Source organism: Physeter macrocephalus, chromosome 4, assembly GCF_002837175.3.
Source record: "Physeter macrocephalus isolate SW-GA chromosome 4, ASM283717v5, whole genome shotgun sequence".
NCBI classification, from domain to species: Eukaryota; Metazoa; Chordata; class Mammalia; order Artiodactyla; family Physeteridae; genus Physeter; species Physeter macrocephalus.
Window position 1 is genome coordinate 107,816,284 of NC_041217.1, and position 21,723 is coordinate 107,838,006.

The following is a 21,723-nucleotide window of genomic DNA, read 5'->3' on the forward strand; positions in this document are numbered from 1 at the left end:
ATTTTATGAGAGCCTTTCTTTTACCAGGTGGAAGTGTAATCCTTCTAAATAATATTTTAAATGTAAACTGATTTATATAAAACTCCTAAGGAACAATTGCATTAAGTGAGAGTAGATGTGTACAAAATAACAAACCATCAAGAAGAAAATTAATTACCATAGAACTTGAGGTGTAGAAGAGAGGAGGTCATACAGGTGTATCTTCACAGGAATTAAAGATAAATATGTGAAAGGATAATTGTGAAAGTGTATTCTTTTGGTTGACAACAAACAGTAATGGAGCTCTGTATCTCCCAAAAGACTTGGACTAAAGCTTTTCTATTCCATCCTTGCATGTCAGCTGAAAATCAGTTTTATGAAGGTAATGAAGTTGTTTTTTTTGTTTTGGGGTTTTTTTTTTTTCTTTTAACTAAAATACATAAGTGCTCTATTTATATACCTTATTTTGTTTTTGTTTCTGCTGCCTTTTCCATGATTTCTTGCCTTGTTTACTTAATTGCAAGAGAATTTTTTGGATTTAGTATTTTATAAAATTGCCTGTATTAGCACATTCCCTTTATTGCTGACCTAGAATTGTTTACAATAAAATATTGCTCATTTGGCATGGAAATGTAATCCTTGGATTGCAACTTGGGGACATTTTATATGAGACCCAGAGCAGATGCACATCTAATTAAATACATTCTTTGTCAGAATAAGTGCATATTCTGATGTAGCACAGAATATAACATCCACTTCTGCTTAGGGAGAAAGTTCTTTACTCTGTATGATTTATTTTGCCTCAAACACTTAAACTCAGTATTGTATCAGAGTTGTTTTGGCTTTTTTATATCAGTTCTCTGAATGATAATGTGATCATTCTTATTCCTAAAAAGTTTTGGCATTTGCTTTTTAATTATATTCATTATTCATATTTACTGACTTGTCTTATTAATAATCTTTTGTGACTCAGATTTTCACGAGGTCAAGCGTAGCTTGCAGTTAGCCCTCCTGTTTGTGATATCAGGTTTTCTTATGTCCATGGTAATAATTTCTACAGTTGCTAGTCCAGTCTTTAAAAGATTGAGTGTAGTTTATTAATCCTTGGATTACAACTTAACTATATATATATTTCTTATGTATAGTTAAATTATCAAACTGGTAGGTATTTATAGTCATACTGTCTTTTCCTTTTGAAACATTGGATTTTAATTCTATGTATAAATATTTAATTAGTACAAGCTTATTTAAATTAAAAAGATTGTTTAATTCCACAGTCCATAACCATATTTAATATAATTATGTATAATACCAGTATTTTCGGAGCCCATGAGAAAGTAATCCATTTTTTTAAGTTTACTTAATTTAAATTAGCCACATCATAAAACAAGAAAAAATTAATGTTAAATTATTCCAGAAGAGAGAGGATTTAAAATTTGAAATGTCTTATCCACATTAAATAACTCAGGGTTTATGAAAAATAAAAAGTCCCAGATCATATGCCTTAGCTAATTCCAGGTATACCTCCTAAAATACTTTCGTTTTCCATGTTATGGTTAAGTAGGAAAGTCAGTAGGTATAAAAACGTGTCATTGTATATTGGACCTAGTGTTTTATCACTTGTGGTGACATCAAAAGTAATGATGTTAAGTAAGTATGTTTTCCTTCTCAAGAATAAGGATATGTCTGTAGTCTGTCCCTATCAAAAAATGTAAATTTTCCCTAATTTTGTAGGTCTTGGCAAACTTTTTCTGTAAAAGTCCAAATAGTAAAGATTTTCAGCTTTATAGGCAACAAGGTCTCTATTGATCTTTGTTTTTGTAGTATGGAAGCAGCCATAGAAAATATTTAAATGAATACATGTGTCTGTGTTCCAATAAAACTTTATTTATAAAATCAGGGAGGCCCAATATGGCTTATGGACCATAGTTTGCCAACCTCTGTATTAGAATCATAAACCTTCGGACACAGAAAGGAATTTTAAAATAATGTAGAACTGAGAGCAAATAGCTTTTTGCCTCTAGTACCCACTTTGGTTGACTGGTAGTGATGCCTAGGATTATGATGCTATCTTGGAGTTTTGCTGGAAGGAATACTGATTCATTAGCACTGTCTTCATCAGTTTTCTCGTTTATAAAATGGGTTAATAGTGTAAATAGTGGTGTAAAATAGGTTAATATCTACCTTATAGGACTGTTTTGAGGATTAAATGAGATAACATGACTCTCTAGCATTTGAAACTCCTCCCTTCACTTGTGTGAACAGGTCTTTTTATTCTCCTTTCCTGACATCTCACCTACCACCCACACTTCAAATATTGGTGTTAGTCAGGGTCTGTGTTCTTATTTTCTTACTCTTTTGAATGATGTCCCACTCCCTCAGTTTCAACTGCAGTGTTCACCTGATGACTCCCAATCTATATCTTTAAATTAAATCTTTCTTTTTTTAGATACCATATTTCTGACCGCAAATTGATGTTTCCACTTGCATGGTCTCATAGTATCTTAAACCAATGTACATATAAGTCACCTGGGGATCTTGTTAAAATGCAGAGTGTAATTCTGTAAGTTTGGTTTGCATCCTGAGATTCTACATTTCTAACAGTCCTATAGATTGTGGCCTACATTTTTAGTAGAGAGGCGTTAAACCCAGCATGTTCAAAAACTAAATTAATCCTCTTCTCTTATCGATAAAAGTATACCATCTTCTTCCCTGTTTCCACAAATGGCAGTACCGTCAAGCAAAAGTATAAGCATGAAACCCGACAATCATGATCAATTTCTTTCACACTTTATACCCAGTTAGTCACCAAGTTGTGTCTCTTCCCCCTCCTTAATAAACCTTCATATCTTTGGCCTTCTCTATGATTTTAATCAGCCCCTTAGCATCTTTATCTGGAAGGATTAATTACTTATTATCTGGCCTGCCTGTCTCTTTTCCCTTTTCTTCTAGTCTCTCTTCTACACAACTACCAAAAAAAAACCTTTTCCATAAGACAGATTTGATTATGTGACCCTCTTATTTAAAATTACCTGTAGTTCCCCATCACATATAAATGTCAAATTCAGCATCATATACAAGACTATCATGACATGGATTCTCTTTTCTAGGTTCACATATCTAGTTTATGTGCAGAACTATTTGCAGTTCTCTGAACTCTGACCTCTAAGTCTTTGCACACACTGCATGTTCTTCCTGACTTATGCCTTTACCCATTTTTGTGACGAACCCCTATTCATTCCACATTTAGTTCAAGCATTATTTTGGGATTGGCTTTGGACAGAATTTTACACCCTCCCCTTTGTGTTCCATAGCAGTTCCCACGTAATATTGTAATGTATTTATTTAATTTACTGGTCTTCTGTCTTTACCAAACTAGGAACCCCTTAAAGCCCAGAATTTTTAAATTTTTTTTTATCACTAATGTAGCCCAAATCTTTCTAACACTGCACCTCACATTAAGAGGAATTCAGATATTTATTGAATGAATGAATGGATTTGCTAAATTTATCTAATTCAAAGGTGGCTCCACTTTTGACAAATGGGAGACTGGTGAAAAGCCTGTGTTTACATTGGTTATATAGCCTTTATGAATTTATAGTCTTCAAATAGTCCTTTTCTGACTTTATTATTCTTATCTGAAAAGTCATAATCTTTTTAGTTTGTCTTGTCTTCATTATTATACCTCCAGTCTCCCCAAATTCTCTTATTTAAATTGCTGTTCTCTGAACGTTTTTAAGTGCTTTTAAATTGTCTTGTTGGGAGGACCCAAATGACTCATGATTTTGCACTCCAGATAGTTTGTAAGTAAATATTCTTGTTTTAGAAATACTCTTCGATACCCAGTAGTTTTCACTGAGCACAATTGAGAATTCAGTTCTGTTGTTTGTTGTTGCTGCTGCTCTTCTCTTTGTATTGTTGTTTCTGGGTGTGATATGACATTTTTGTTTATATTCTGATTCAAATATACTTATTTCTACTCAACGGGAAAACATCTAATTATCATTCCATGTAATTTTATATGGCAATTCACAAATCTTAATTGTACCTGCCATAAGCCCTTATTTATTAAATCTTAAAACCAATAGAGTACATTGTATGACTACTTGTAATGTGACCAAAGGTATATTGTTAGATGTAGCCAAGTGTATTTTGCCTCTATATTTTCACTTGTTTATGATTTTGAAAATGACATAGTTCAAACATTTTTCTTTGACCTCAAGATATATCCTTCCTGTTATCCCTCATCCCCATTTATCCTCTTTTTGGAATGAGGAGGAAGATAGATTTTTATTTTTTAATATTCTTCATACTTAACTTTGAAGAGCCTCTGATTTATAAGAAGAGTACGATGACTTTCTAAGCAGTGTATATAGCAAAACTTGGCTCTAAGGTCTCCTAGGCAGCTACACAAATGACATGCTGATAAGAATCTTGAGGACAAAACTGAAACATTCAACATTACCACTTAATGTTTTCTAATCATTTCTGCATATTTGATCGTTTTGAAGTGTTATTTACAAATCTGCCTTAGTAATTGACAAATAATTAAATTAGCATGAGAACATTTTCTTGAAATAGAGTGACTGAATTAATCTCTTTAGGAATCTCCAAACTGATATCACTTAGTTATTTTTAAAACAGCAGAAAGAAAACTAGAAAAATAAGTTACTCTGAGGTCTTTTTTGCAAGTCTCTTATATGCTCATATAGCCTATCCTAGTGCCATGTGTATATAGTAAGTATTCAAATATATTTTAAAAGATTAATTTACTGCCTGTAAAATGTGATTTGCTACCGCAGGGTATTTAATAGATATTCCCCTCATTCAAAATTAGGAGCTTGTGGATTTATACATAGCAGAGAGAAAAGAACTGATGAAAATAGTCATTAGTGACTCATCTTAATATTTCTTTTCAATTTATTCACTCATTCCGGCCTGTTAAAAAATATTCTGAATGACAGAAAGTTATAGGTTCTGTTATAGATACAAAAAATATATTTAAGAATAGTTCTTTTCTCCAGAGAAGTTTCTTATGTAGTAGTGACCACACTGTGTATTAAATTATGCTTTGCACAGATGTGCATATAGCATTTGCCAAAGGAATGGTTATAAAATGCAACAGCATATCATAAGCTCATTTTTGTTTGGGGATTCAGGAGTATTGGACAACTCTTAAAGGATGAAGTTAATAGAGAAGATAGTCTAATAAGCCAGAATAATATAATCGGTTTTATTTTGAACTAAATTTAGTAGGGGAAGTTTAGATGGGATATCTGAGCGTCTTCCAACAAGCCTGCAAAACCTTAAAAAGCATTTACTAATCTTTGTTTAGTTGTCCTAGATGCACATATATGAAGATCTTCATAGTGAAACATGTCTATAGTGCTATTGCTAGTTAATTCTAAGTTTAAAAAATAAGTTCTCAAAAGCATGTGTCACTATAAAATCTAATTAGAGGCTGTTGCAAATGATAACAGAACTGGAATTAAGAACTGTCCTCATTTAAGGTATCCAAATGAAACATCCCACTTGTATTTATCTTTTTTAATGTATTCTAAAATATTTTAACTTGGACAATTAGACGTGATCATTACTAAAAACTTGGTAAAATGTAGATCAACAACCACCCAAAAAGGAAAACATTTATTTAAAACTTCCCCATACCCTATGCTCCAGATATAACCCCTATTAAAATAATAGTTATTGTTTTGAACTGTTAGGTATCTTGTGCTAAGTATTTTATATTTTCTCACTTAATTTTTTTAAAGATTTCATTCAGTGCTTCTAGGCTTTTTCTTTTGCAAATATATATTTATGGATAAATATGTAAAAACATTAGTGTAAATATATAAAAACAATATATCCATCTTTTTATAACACCCATGGGGAACAAACTGATCTATAAACCTTTATATATGAGTTTGCATCTATATCACTAAATACAGATTAATATAATTTTTTAATGATTGGATTTGCTTCATAGTGGTCCATGTTAATTTATTTAACCAATAGCCTTTTACACACTTAGGTTATTTTCAAATCTCCAGACTTGGTTAGCAGGATCTTATATATCTTTGCATTATAGTGTAATTATTTCCTCAGAATAAAAAAGTTCCTAGAAAGAGACTTGCAGATCTAAAGAGTATGCACGTTTTAAGACTTTTGGTTCATTTTGCTAAATACCTTTCAGGAAGGATGTGTCCATTTATATTTCTCCCACAACTAAGCCCCGGCAAAATCTTCTCTACCCCCCCTCTCTAACCTTAAATATTCTTTTTAATTTTTACCACTCCAAATGAGGTTACCTCATTGTTTTGACAGTTCTTTGATTATTTGTGAGGTTGAACATTTATTTCAAACGTTTAGTGACCGTTTGTTTATTTGTGTATTACATGTTCCTGTCCTTAGTTCATATCTCTAGTACCTAGTATTTATTTTTTTCTTATTAATAGAAGCTCTCTTGCATACTGTATAAGAGATAATTTTCCCCAGTATGTCATTTTTACTTTTAACTTTGTTTATAGTAGTGTTTTGCTGTACTGAGTGTCTATTTTTATATAGGCACATCTATAAAGCATTTTCTTTAGGATCATGCATAAGAGAAGAATTTTATATTCCAAGTTGTCTGTGTTAAATGCTGTGGTAGTATTCTGAATCTTTTTTTTTTAAACACTTATCACAACTGAAATTATCAGTGATGTGATTGCTTGTTTAGCATCTTTCTTCCTCACCAGACTATAAACTCCATAAGAGCAGGAATCCTGTCTGTTTTATATAGCTTTATATCTGCTATCTGGTATACAATAGATATTCAAAAGTATTTATTGAATCACACACACACACACACACACACACACACACACACACACACACACCCAGATGCACGCACACATAATCTCTGTCTCTCTCTCTCTCTCTGGTTTGCTAGCTTTACCATATTAAAAAATCCAGGTATTTTTATCTCCTAATAATTTATTTCCTAATCGGTTTCTTTGTTTTATCATTCTGGTATAAGTATCACATAGTATATTAATAAACAGTTGAACAAATTCTCCCATATTTTACTTTTTCTAAATTGCCCTGACTATTCTCCGACATTTACTCTTTTATTATTATTATTTTTAAATTATTTATTATTGTCTGCATCGGGTCTTCGTTGCTGCGCGCGGGCTTTCTCTAGTTGTGGTGAGAGGGGGCTACTCTTTGTTGTGGTGCATGGGCTTCTCACTGCGGTGGCTTCTCTTGTTGCAGAGCACGGGCTTCAGTAGTTGTGGCTCACGGGCTCTAGAGCACAGGCTCAGTAGTTGTGGCTCATGGGCTTAGTTGCTCCGCGGCATGTGGGATCTTCCCGGACTAGAGCTCAAACCGCTGTCCCTTGCATTGGCAGGCAGATTCTTAACCACTGCGCCATCACGGAAGCCCTCAGACATTTACTTGTATAGCTGAGTTTTACTGTCATTTTGTCAAGCCCTCAAAATCCCATTGTAATTTGGGATTTTTATTAATTTGAAAAAATTAACATCTTAAAATATTTAGTCTTCCCATTGAAGAGTATGGGATATCTTTCCATTTTATATGTGTTTTAGTTTCCATATAGGAAACTTGGTTTTTCCATATAGGATCTAATTTTTTATTTATTGAGTTTATTTCTACTTTTTGTGTTGATCTTTGTAGCTAGCTTGGATTTGGAAGTAAACAATTTGAATCTTTTTTTCTTTTAAGCTTTCGTCAGGAGTGATAAACCCAGACTATTCAGAGGACTACAAATCAAGGTAATGCAATTTTAATGTGATTCTTTTTTCCACCATTTTCTTTTTTTAATTAAAAATTATTCAGATATTTTAATTGACTTTATTTTTTAGTGCAGTTTTAGGTTTACAGAAAAATTGATTCGAGAGTTTCCATTTACTCCCACCCCCACCCTCCAGTTCCCTTATTAACATCTTGCATTGATGTACATTTGTTACAATTGATGAACCAATATTGATACATTATTATTAACTAAATTTCATAGTTAGCATTAGAGCTTATACTTTGTACAGTTCTAGGAGTTTTACCAAATGTCATGTATCCACCATTATAGTATCACACAGAAGTTTCACTGCCCCCAAAATCGCCTGTGCTCCACAACCCACCAAACTCCTGGGAACCACTGATCTTTTTACTGTCTCTATAGTTTTGCCTCTTCCAGATTGTCATATAGTTGGAGTCATACAGTAGGTAGCCTTTTCAGATTTCAGATTTAACTTAATATGCATTTACAGTTCCTTTGTGTCTTTTCTGGAGCTGGATAGCTCATTTCTTTCTAATGCTGAATAATATGAATAGTATTCTGTTATACCATGGTTTGCTTTTCTATTCACCTATGGAAGGACCTGTTGGTCGCTTCCAATTTTTAGCAATTATGAGCAACAGTGCCGTATACATTTTTGTGTAGACATACGTTTAACTTATTTGGGTAATTACCTAGGAGCACGATTACTGAATCATATAGTAAGAGTGTTGGGCAGTTTCTTACAAAGTTAAACTATTTTCCAAAGTGCTTATATCATGTTGCATTCCCACTAATAATGAATAAGAGTTATTGCTCCACATTCATCAGCATTCGTTATTGTCAGTGTTTTGGATTTTAGCCATTCTAATAAGTGTGTGATATTATCTCACTGTTGTTTTCATTTGCAGTTCCCTAATTGAGAGTCTTTCCACATGCTTATTTGCCATCTGTATATCTTCTTTGGTGTATCTGAGATCTTTTGATCACTTTTAAAAATTTTAATTATGGTAAAAAAAAAAACTTTAAAATAGTTAAGATGGTAAGTTAAATGTTAAGGTTGCAGTTCAGTACTGGTAAGTTAAATGTTATGGGTACAGTTCAGTAGTGTTAAGTATATTCACACTGTTGTGCAGCAGATGTAGAATTTTTTTGTCTCGCAAAACTGGAACTCTGTACCCATTAAACACTAATTCCCCCTCTTTCCTGCCTCCAGCCCGTGGCAGCCACCCATCTACTTTATTTCTATGATTTTGACTACTTTAGATACTTCATATGAGTGGAATCATATAGTATCTGTCCTCTCATGACTGGCTTATTTCACTTTAGCATGATGTCCTCAAGGTTCATCCATGTTGTAGCATGTGACAGGATGCTTTTTCTGCATCTATTGGTATAAGATTTCTTGTTTAGCCTGTTGGTAGTAATAGATTACATTAATTCATTTTCAAATTTTGCACCAGCTTTGCATACTTGGAGTAAATCCAAATTGTCCATGGTATATAATTCTTTATACACTGTTGGATTTGATTTAATATTTTGAACATTTTTGTAACTATGGGCTATGTAGTTTCTAATTTTTGGACTAAAATGAGTTTTTGAATAAAAAATTGAATTTTTAAGAATAATTTATGTAGATAACCTGACCTAAAAGATTTTAGTAGTAATGTTCTTGGTTTATTAGCTTAGGTGCCAATTTCTAAATTCCAGAAATGGGTTGAGAATATATACCAAATGCAAATAATCACATCAGAGCTTGTCTCCATCTCTGAAGTTCACAACTCTAGAAGACCTAGAAAAACTGAAGCATAATTGCTGAGTTTCTCAGTTCCCTTCATCATCACTGCTGCATTTTAAGGACTGCTGTCCTTAATTTAGCATTGAAGATTGATCACTTAATGAATGGGATCAGGTTTGTTATCACATTTACCCAGAGTCAGAATTCCTCAGAGCTCTCTGGTGAAATATTGGAACCCACTAGTAGTTCTGAAGTTTCAGGAATCCAGCCAAATTATAAACTAATTACAACAGAATAAATTTTCTTTGGTTTAAGAAATCTAGTGAAAGTCCAATACAGAATTGCCTGATAGTTTGTATGCACAGCCTATTTCAACATGGCTCTTAAGAGTCATTCTCATTCAATATTTTGAACTTGTCTGCCTCCTTCATTAGATTTTCAACTCATTTGAGAGTTGGAGTGTGTCATGTATGCAGTAAATACTTGTTACATTCAAGAATAACCTTAAATCGCAGGTAAACTGCTTGATACCAACAGGTGTTTCTCTTCAGAAGTAAAATGTGATTTTTTTTTGTCATTTTTGATGAAATCCCATTACACTCTTTTCTAAAAGACTTCCTTTAAGAGCTGTTGTGATGTTATGTCTAAAAGCTTATTACTATTAAATTTAATTAAGCTGGATTGAATTGATTTGGACTTTGGTTGAAACTGAAAAGGCTCTTTCTAAGCAGAAAATGATATTCCTCTTTTTTGTAGTATGTTCGCGGTTCAGACCCTGTGCTAAAGCTTTTGGACGACAATGGGAACATTGCTGAAGAACTAAGCATCCTCAAATGGAACACAGACAGTGTAGAAGAATTCCTGAGTGAGAAGTTGGAACGCATATAAATCTTGCTTAAATTTTGTCCTATCCTTTTGTTACCTTGTCAAATGAAATATCACAGCACCTAGAAAATAATTTAGTTTTGCTTTCTTCCATTGATCAGTCTTTTACTGTGAGGCATTAAACATCTAATTAAAAGTTGAAGTGGCAGCACAACCCATGTTATGTAAGGAGTTGGCAAGGTTAACAAAACCCATTTTTTATAAGTTTCCATCCTCCATTTGTTGATACCACTAACAAAATGCTTTGTAATAGTCTTGTGGCTAATTATGCAAAGTGATAATTTGTGATAATTGGTCCAGTTTTACGAACAACAGATTTTTTAATTAGGGAGGTTAATAAGGGAGATGATTACTGTGCCTCATGTGCTGTGTGCTTTTTGAAAGTGAAGGCAGAAAACTACAAAGCAAATAAGATATACCGAGCCTCAACAGATTGCCTGCTTCTCAGATCCTCTCATATTTTTGTATTACCCAGCTTTCCTTTTAATAGAAACGTTATAGCTTATAATGAATGCACTGCATAAAAACTGTATGGCCTCATTATTGTAAAACAGATTCAAGATCTACGGTAAGAGTGAAACATTTACACAAAGATTCGCATTAATGAAGACTACACAGAAAACCTTTTTGTGGATTTGTGTGGATCTGATATTTAGCAAATTTTTGTGCTTTACATTCTTACAGAAGAGTAAAGTTAAAAATTATCATTTGTAAGACCAAAATATAAATAAAACGTTTCAAAAATCTATCTGAATTTGAAATCTATTTGTTCTTTCATGTTTAAAAATGACATATTAGTGCATTTTAATTTTCTTTTCATATAAGAAAACACTAAGTGTTTTCGTGTTTTTAAGCTAAAAACACTAAAATGTATACATTGTTTAAAACTTCTAACTTATTGTGAGTAATACTATTTTGTCTATGATTTTTTTTTTAATTTGTCAAAGTGCTTTCATTTACGAACACATTTTCATTTATATCGTATAAGGAATTTCTCTTAAAATATAGTTTTTTAGGAGCTATTAAAAATGATTTTTCTTTGCTTAACTTTCTATGTGATGAAAGTGACTTCTTAAAGGATGGTTCACTAAGAGCAGCATTCATCCAAATGACTTAGGTCATTTAAACCTTACTAACTTAACAAATTGGTCTAATATCCTATTATGTCAGCTCAGTCTTAGGATAAATTCGTATAATCTGGAAACTTTTATTTTTTATTTTGAATTAAACTATCTTAATGAAGGATATTTGAAAGTCTTAAAGACAACTCTAGGGCTTCCCTTGGTGGCGCAGTGGTTGAGAGTCCGCCTGCCGATGCAGGGGACGCGGGTTCGTGCCCCGGTCCGGGAAGATCCCACGTGCCATGGAGCGGCTGGGCCTGTGAGCCATGGCCGCTGAGCCTGCACGTCCGGATCCTGTGCTCCGCAACGGGAGAGGCCACAACAGTGAGAGGCCCGTGTACCGCAAAAAAAAAAAAAAAAAGACAACTCTACCAGAAAATGTTTGTAGAATATTTAACAAAGGTCCGTTATTAATCTTTACTGGCATTTTATGTCATGTCATTTTAAATTTTAAGACATTTTTTAAGCCAGCTTGAGAATGAAAAAATACTATGAGAAGTCCTGGCAGACAAACTGTGGTCTATTTTTGGTCATCCATAATAATGGAGAGAGCCATCACTTTGATAGTACAAGGCCCTGGATAATGTAGTAATCCCTAATGGTGGTTATTACTTCAGAGCAAAAGGGGGGTGAAGCCAGTCATGAACAGTGGGAAGAAACAGCATGAGAGGAGTTGCTGCCACATACAGAAAAATAGTTGGATAGAAGGCGTGAAACTTCAGAACTTCTGGGATTGGCATAGAAAACTAATTGGACTATTCTCTGAGCAGGAAGAGCCAATCAAATGAGTATCTGGCACTGGGCTTTAAAGAGAGAAGCCTGAAAAGTCTTATTATATTCAAGTTATTATTAGAGATCAAAAGAGGCTGAAGAACCTTAAACTTTGAAGAACTTGAAGCTTTAAGTTCTTGAGTTGATGAATAGATGTGTTATCTACCAAGCTCCACTATTTTAATTGGGAGGTTTGAGTTAATGAGCCATTCCAACTGTTTTTCACCAATTCCAGTCAACAGCTAAAACCTTTTTAAAGAAACAAATCTTGATTACCAAGAAAGGGGTGTATAAATACTGAGGCAAAAAAGTACCATTTTATAGCCGAATTTTGACATTGGATTAAGCTTATTCAAGTTCACAAATACGGATATGTAATAGTCAGTTGATATTTATAAATTTGCTTCCCCTGCCAAAATTATGTTACTTATAACCTAAAACAGTTAACGTGTCTCTAAATTCCTGAATTTGGCAAAAGCCTCTTACAAGGAGCTATGAGCAAGAACTGACATTTCCTGTTTTAAGAGGATTTGAGACTTGAAAGCCAGTCTAAAATTAAAGTTAATAAAATGCATAAAATATTTTTGAAAGCAAAACTGCAAAACTTTGGAAATTAAAATTGGCAGTAGCTAGCATGTGAAAGCATGTCTACAAATATACGGGAAGTAGGAGTACAGATTACAGATAGGAGCACAGCTAGGTATTTCTTTTACTTGAAAATTAAAGTATCTTTTAATTATATCCTGTGGTGACAGAGAACTTTCTCTGGGAGGAGAGGGTCTGCGTTTGTGATCCAGAATTCAAATTAGACCTTTGCCAATTAAAATAAACATTTTACCTTCAGACTGGTCCTTAGCCCAGGAATCAGTAACATGAAACATTACCTAGACATACTAGAGGAATAAAACTAAGAATTGTCTGAGACCTCTAAAATTAATTCTTTCCTGTTAGCCACTCTTGAAACAGACTATGAATATGTGCAGCATTTTATCTACCATTATGAAGAGATTGAAGTTTAGACCTTAAAATTCAAAACTTTTTTAAAAAACCATTTTGGTAGAAAAACTAAGCTAGAGTTGATCCTTATTCACAAATTCTATATTTGCAAATTCACCTACTCGTTCAAATTTAATTGTAACCCCACAATCACAATACTCTTGGCACTTTTGAAGTCATCCACGGATGTGCGCAAGGCAGTGAAAAATCTGAGTTCCCCAGTGCACACATTCCCAGCCAAGGTCAGACAAAGTGACACTGCCTTGCTTCAGCTCATGCTGTGAACAAACGTCCTTTTCACAGTCTTATTTAATGCCACATTTTTTGCATTTTTGTGCTTTTTGTTGGTGATTTTGTTCTTTAGAACGGCCCCCAAGCGTAGTACTAAAGTGCTGTCTAGTGTTACTAATAAGTGCGAGAAAGCTGCGATGTGCCTTGTGGGAAAAATAATGTTTTAGATAAGTTTTGTTCAGGCATGAGTTACAGTGCTGTTGGCCATGAGTTCATCGTTAGTAAATCAGCAGTTATTTTTAAAAAGGTGCCTTTAAACAGAAACACATAAACAAAGTTATATATCGATAGGTTGGCAAAAATGTGACCAGAGGCTTCCAGGAATCTAACCCTGTGTATCCCCTAAGAGCAATGGTTCTGTGTTCGCCAATTCAGTGTTTGCAGTGACTTTATAGAACATAATAACTACTGTAAGTAATGAGGATTGACTAATTTACCATTTTTATTGAGACATAATTCACATTTGAAATTCACCTACTTGGAGTATGCAATTCAATGGTTTTTTAGTATAGTCATACAGTTATCCAACCATCACTACAATCTGAATTTAGAATATTTTCATCACTCCAAAAAGAAATCCTATATGCATCGGCAGTCAATCCCACACCCACCTACCCTCAGTCCTCAACAACCTGTCTAGGTTGTCTCTATGGATTTCTGTCTATGGATTTGCCTATTCTGGATATTTCATATAAACAGGATCACAATATGTGCCTTTTGTGTCTGGTTTCTTTCACTTAGCATGTCTTCAAGGTTCAACCATATTACAGCATGTATCAGTCCATTTCTTTTTTGTGGCTGAATAATATTCCTTTATACAAATATACCACATTTTATCCATTGTTTGGTAGACATTTGGGTTGTTTCCACTTTTTGGCAATTGTGAATAACACAGCTGTATACATTGATGTACAAGTTTTTGTGTGCAAATGTTTTCATTTCTCTTAGATATATAACCTAGGAGTGGAATTGCTGAGTAATATACTATCAATGTTTAACTTTTTGAGGAACTACCAAACTTTTCCAAAGTGGCTACACCATTTTACATTCCCATCAGCAATGTACAAGAATTCTAATTTCCGCACATCCTGTCTTCTTCATCTCTCATTAAGGGTACTCATCTTACAGTCTTATCATCAGGGGCCATCGAGATGTGTTAATAAGCACTGTGCCCTCCACTAAATAGTCTTAAGACTGCAATTCTTTTAATTCTTCAGAGGGTAGGTTTTATTCTCTCAATTTTTCCTGCCTCTTCTGCCTTCTGTCACTTTACTGGATTTTAATTCATTTTTCTCTTCCCCAGCTTCAGTCATGAAAAAAACTTTAATGTTGCCATATCTAATAGAGGTCACATTCTAGTAAAAGAGGCAACCATTAAACAAATACAGCATTGCAATTATGGTAAAAGCAATGAAGAAAACAGTTACGAGAAGAGAGTTACAAAGGGGACTAGTGAGTCCAGAGATTTCTGAAGGATGTGACATTTAAACCAAGGCCTGAAATATGAACAGAAGCTATTCAGGAAAAGAGTAAACTGAAATGCCTTCCAATTAGAAGGTAGAGCACATGAAAAGACCCAGACTTTGTCGAAAGTCAGGCATTTCCACACACCTGAAAGAAGCCAATACATCTGTAAACTAGCGAGCCTGAGGAGAGAATAGTAGAAAATGAGGTTGGGAAGGTAGGCAAGGAGGACCCAGTTGATGCTGTCTTAAGAATTTAGCTGCATTCTAAGTTGCTTTTAGAATAAAACCAGAAAAGGGAAAAAACCTCAAGCAGGGGAATGACAAAATCCAATAAGTTCAACTCTAAATGTCACAGCAACTATTGTTATGCCTACGTAAACACGTAAGTGCTTTATCTAGTGCACTAATAGCCCCTAGGAGCATCTAGTATACAATTTACTCTTTAAAACTACTCATCAACTTGCTTTGAGAACTAAAAGTCAAGCCTAAGCTAAAATGTTAAGTTTTATGAGATTCCAATGTTCATTTGTATCTCTGCTCAAAGGATTCTTAGAATATTCACTAGTTATGTGGACTCATAGGAGGTGCCTATTAATCCACACCACACTCGGGCAGTCCTCCTCACCCCACCTTTAAGCTGAGCGCTAATCTCAATTCTAGCTGCAAGGAAAGAACATGAAGCTCCAGCCTTGGAACTATGTGACTCAATATCAATGACAGTCTTTCTGTCACCACCTCTATTATAACTAGTACCAGAGTTCTTGCGTCTGGTTTTACCTCCTACCTACATTCAGGCTTTTGACCCAAGTCCCTGGCTCCTGTTACCTGATCTCCCACATCATGAATACCTATAAGACCCAACTAGACAACTCTATCTGCCATTCCAGATTTTGAAATCTATTCTGGCCTGAATTGTGTTTCCATTTCTTCCTTCCTGGCTTGAACATCTGGACCTATAGCCCAGACTCTCTGATCTGATTTCAGATCCTAACCTAGTCCTATGAGCAATGACTAATTCATCTACTTTTAAACTCACGTATCTCTATATCTTAGCCCAACAATACAGGACTCTTTCATTTTTCCCCATATAGAGTGAAATTTTTGTCCAGCCTTACCCCTTGCATATCCACTCAGAATCAGCTAGATTTTATCCCAAAGGCCCAGCCCCAGATCCCAGCCAAGCACTTCTGGTCTAGTTTCCATTGCTGGATAACAAAACCATCCCAAAACCTAATGGTTTAAATATTTGTGTATCTTTGTATAAACAAATAGAGAGGGAAAAAGGGATTCTATTGATTCTGTTTCTCTAGAGAACTCTAATATACATCTTGTAATACTCTGTGCATTAATGATTAACTTTCACTTATAAAGATTTGCAGGGAAAGGCTCAATGTAAGTCTAGACTATTATAGGCTCTTTATACAACCTATGTTCAGAGATTGTCAGACTGACAGGTTTTCAATTTTAACAGAATTTTGACAGGCTCCTCCTCATAGCCACCGAAGCCAAAATGTCTTTGTCAAGGTGGTGGTGTTTTCCTCATTAGCAGTAACACATGAGATTGTGTTTATGTTTGACTGTATACAGTATATACCATCAAAGCTGATTAAATGAGTCATTTAACACCATTTACAGGAAAAGACTTCACAGATGTCACAAAGAAGAAAGTCATCTTTTGAGTGTAAACAGTGATGTCAATTGGTTCAGAAGGTTCTGAAAGGCAAAACAATGCTGAGAAAAAAATGCTTTGTAACCGATTTGCAAACGGAAGGGGAAAAGTTAGTGGGTAGTAAACTATTATGCTCTGGAAGGAAAAACCTCTTGTCAAATCAATGTAATCTTTTTTGGCAGAGTTATTGGCCTGCTAGGACAGAGGGAAACAATGGATGTAATCTGTCCTCAATGTAGCCAGGTATTTTATCCTGTCTGACATTACACAGTTATTTGTAAACTAGGAAAAAATATGGTCTAACACCTCAGTTTTTGAGTGGGGGCGTTTAAGAATGCTGAGGTATTTGTTCTCAGTTATTTTCAATGGATCATATCACCATAGAGCAAAGCAAGTGACATCTTCAGGTTTCCATCATGCATGACTTGCTAGAATCACGGCACTTGTTGGTGAGTAGCCAAGAGGGGAAAAGGTACCGACAATTGGGGATTCTCTTACTCCCTGTCATTTTTTCCCATCGGCGTCTGACTTTTGTTTCCCCTTCATGCGATGTCTCTTGGCATAGATGATACATTTGCTTCAGTCTCACACTCCCTGATGCCAGCTCTCTGTGGAGGTAGCCCCTCTGCCCTCTCTTTTTAGTATTTTGCCTCACGTTGATTTCTCATGATCGCTGGGTGCATTAGAGCTTTGTCTCTTCTGTGCCCTCATCGCGTGCTGAGGCAATGAGGGTTAGGAATTCAACATATGAATTTGGGGGGACTCAATTCAGCCCATGACACTGTCCGAAACCAAATTTCAGGGCAGTGAGGGGAGAAGTGAGCCGAAGAGACATTGGGAGGTAGGAAGTAGAGACAACTGTTTGGAAAAACTTGAATAAGAGAGGAAGGAACTAGACTGGATTTGAGAGTCAAAGGAGAGAAATTTGAGTGTGTTATAAACAGAGAGGAAGGTGCCAATGAAGAAGTAAAATGAAGGAGAAAGGCATTGGGTCAAATACATGTGTGGAGAGACTTGGCTTCAAGCAGCAGGGAGAGTGTGGAGGACAAGCATCAGGATGGGCAAGGGCTTAACATGGTAAGAGGACAATCTGGGCAGTTTAGGGACCTCTGCCTTCTCAGTGACACAGGAGGCAAGGTTATTCATCAGGACTGGAGAAAGCAGACAAAGGCGTGAGTAATGGATTTGTAGAGAAGGTTTGGAATAGTCGCTGAGGAACGCAGAAGAGGAAGTAGATGGAGGACAGATCTAGAGTGGCACTGATCCTCCTATTTGGAGTCTAGCCCTGGATATTCGCTAACCTACTGTGTGAGTTTGGCTCGTTTTTCTAATTATTCTTTTTCATGTTATTCTCATCTGCGAAATAGGGTTAATAATAGCTAGAGTGAACACTCTACATTATTATGAGGATTAAATAAGAAAGTGGTTAAATTTTCAGTGACACTATTAGTAGCATTCTGGTTCTTGCATCACTCAACACTGGCACCCTGGTTTAGCAAACTGGTTCTAACGTCTCATTTTCTTCATGCAGTTGTTGCCTGGGCCATTTATCAAGGCAATCGTTGTCTGACTGCATAGATTTGATGATGGTATCCCCATTTCCCATTCAAAAGTTAAGCCAGAAGGTGTTCCCTTGCCCATTTAGTCTTAACTATTCCCAGAACATCCCAAATAAAGCCTGTTTTTTCCTCAAAGAAAATAAAACATACACATACCAAGACATTTTCAAATTAAAATAGGCACTAAACAGATAGATTTCTGCCAAGAATAACCTCTGCTCTACTCAAAGCTGGTTTACAGGATTGTAAATTGAGACCAGCCTTTGCTTCTTACTCTACAGGGGCAATGAGTCAGGATTTCCTGAAATTAAGCAGTCATGTAAAATGCGTCAGTGGCTTCTAGAAGACCTCATGTGCTTCCTTGTGCCAAGAAATTAACCTGTTTAGTTCTTGGCATCTCTTTCGTTTCCCCCAATGACTTAGTTAAGATCCTTCCATCAGTCTCAGAGTCAGTATGACAATGTAGCTAAGATTCAATGAAAGATTGTTTTTTTCTAGAAACATAAGTCTGGTGATGATGGCTGCATATCAGTGAGAAGGTTGGATTCTAAGTCTGAATCATTATTTTTTTTAGTCAAAACTACACTAGCTACTAGTCCTAGTTCAATTCCTTGCATTGCTTAACGCAATTATAATCTAGTTTTGTCCCACGTCAAACAGTAATCTAATTGCTAACTCCTTGTTCTCATTCTATTTGAACTTTCTGTACCAATTTCACTTCCATCTTGGAACACCTTTTGCTTTCAACACACCACTTTTTCCTAGTTCTCTTCTAACCTTCATTGTTACCTCTCCTCTGCCTACCCCACAGATACTGCAAGTTGTCCCTCATTGCCCCTCCTCTCTGTCAAGTGTTAGGAATTCAAATGGCAGCAGGGGCCAGGCAGGTAACAAGGTCAGATATAATTAATAGGGAGTGATAAGAACTCTGGCAAAGAGACAAGGCATACTCCATGTAAAAGCAACCACAGTGGAAAAATTTTTATACACCATCTTAGCCAAAAACCCTTTCATGGACTGGACTATACAGCTGTTTCATGACAGCTGTTCTCAGAACCCAGGTCTTCCTGTCCAGGACTCTGAGGACAGAACCCATTTACAGGATGCTTTGTGTGCCACTTAACCCCTGCATAATAAAACAACAGTCACTCCTGACTTTGAGTTCAGGGTCCCTAGGTAAATCACCCAACCTGATTTACTTTTAATCTGTAAAACAGGCTTCCTTAGAGGCTCACTTATATTTCAACATGATGCAAACATTTTACTAAGTGGCAATGACATCATGTATATCTTAAGTTTTCCAAGGGGCCCTTTTCTATTTCTCTAACTTAGAAGTGTCACCTCCACACCTCCTGAGGTTCTCTCCCAACTGTGTCACCCACCCAGATTTTACACTGTCACACCTGACACTTGTGCAGAACTCATGAGGGAACATCATAGTCCATCTGAAGGGAAGACCTCATCTTCTCCATCCAGAGATCTTAGTTTTTTATGCTCTGCCTGTAAAGTGTTGGAAGACTCTATACTCTTGGGCTTAGCACAACAAATAGGTATTTCTTTAACAAGCTTTCTCACTGAAGTTCAAGTTTCTATGAGAGAACTTGTTTTAAAGAAGAATCTGAATGAAAACTGTACATCTGAAGGTACTTTTTCTTGCACACTCAGAATAAACATTTTTTAAAAGACAGTATTTTCTTAAGAACAAAATAATGCCATTTGCAGCAACATGGATGGACCTAGAGATTGTCATACTGAGTGAAGTAAATCAGAGAAAGACAAATATGATATCACTTACATGTGGAATCTAAAAAAAAAGTTACAAATGAATTTATCTACAAAACAGAAATAGAGTTACAGATGTAGAAAACAAACTTATGGTTACCAGGGGGTAAGGGTGGGGGGAGGGATACATTGGGAGATTGGGATTAACATATGCACACTACTATATATAAAATAGATAACTAATAAGGACCTTCTGTACAGCACCGGGGACTCTATTCAATACTCTGTAATGGCCTATATGGGAAAAGAATCTTAAAAAGAGTGGATATATGTGTATGAATAACTGATTTACTTTGCTGTACACCTGAAACTAACACAACATTGTAAATCAACTATAAAAATTGAAAAAAAAAACAAAAATAAAATAAAAAATACAGTATTTTCTTGAGAATGTTTTTAAAATGATGCATAATCTTACACAGTAGTTTTCATGTTTGCTGAAGCTGCTACAAAGACACCAGAGGAATTACTCTTGCCGGCAGAAACTAAAAATACACAGCTCCTTCTCCGTAATATGTTATCACCAGCTCAGCAGGGCCAGTTTAATTTCACTCAGGCATAACTGGTCCTCATTTTGCAAGGTTCTGAACAAGTGAAACAGTCCCTACCCTCAGTATGAAATGAAAGAGGATCCAGATTGTCAAGGTATCAGACAAAAAGAGACAGGAAGAAGCACAAGGCCAAAGTTCAGGCTTCCCACCACCATCCCACACTTGGCCGCCATTCCCCCACCTTAATCTGCTCTGCATACTATATATTAATATACCATGCAGTTTCGTCAAGTTCTCTCTTGAAACAGTCATTTCATTTCCATCTTCCTCCAGCTAATCTGGGCTGCTCTTTCCTTCCAACTTTGTCTCTAATAATTGATACAAATGAATTCTGTCTCCTTACACCAGGGTTCCCTGCATATCCCACTAGAGTGTAAGTGCCACAAGAACAGGGACCCTGTTCCTTTTATTACTATTATATTCATGGAGCTGAGTCCAGTGTCTAGCACAAAGGAGGTGCTTCATAAATACTTGTTAAAGTAAATGGAATGTTCACTCACAGTGCCAGGTCTTTGTCCCAATAATCCTCTCTACCCAGAATGTCCTCACTCTTCATCTCCAAAATTCTCAAACCCACATTCATCTCTGTTACGGACTGAATGTTTGGTTCTCCCCACCCCAAAGTCATATGTTGAGATTCTAACCCCCAATGTAATGGTATTAGGAGGTGAAGGCTTTGGAAGGCATGTAGGTCATGAGGGTGGAGCCCTCATGAATGGGATTAGTGCCCTTAAAAAAGAGCCCCAAGATAGCTCTCAACCCTTCATCCATGTGAGGACACAAGAAGACATCATCCGTGAACCAGGAAGTCAGCTCTCTCTCACCAGACACCAAATCTGGTGATCCTGGACTTCTCAGCCTCCAGACTGTGAGAAATAAACTTATGTTTTTTTGCCACCCAGTCTGGATGCTTTGTTACAGCAGCCCAAACTGACTAAGGTAATCTCATTCTTCTAACAGGGATGGCATTTCAAGTTTGCTCTGTACAATTTAGTGTTTGACTATATCCCATACTGGTGATATCCATTCAGTTTTCAGGAAAAGGCATAGTCGACTGTTAGGTTCTTTGCTGCTCCTAACACATTTGGTCGCTCAGTGAACACTGAAACTCAAGTGGACACTTACTTATAATATCTGCAAA

General features: G+C 35.7%; 1 protein-coding gene across 2 annotated transcripts in view; it reads left to right on the forward strand.

Moving 5' to 3' along the window:
• The window catches only part of SELENOF (selenoprotein F), a 37,929-nt gene extending 26,807 nt beyond the window's left edge, over positions 1–11,122 (forward strand). Inside the window, exons 4-5 of one of the 2 annotated variants that reach the window (XM_007107218.4) lie at positions 7,705–7,754; positions 10,248–11,122. In XM_007107218.4, the coding sequence (XP_007107280.2) occupies positions 7,705–7,754; positions 10,248–10,379 (182 nt within the window). In that variant the 3' untranslated portion in view covers positions 10,380–11,122. The remainder of the gene's footprint in view (positions 1–7,704; positions 7,755–10,247) is intronic. The other variant, XM_024119892.3, reaches the window with a different exon arrangement.
• The last annotated feature ends 10,601 nt before the right edge of the window (positions 11,123–21,723 follow it).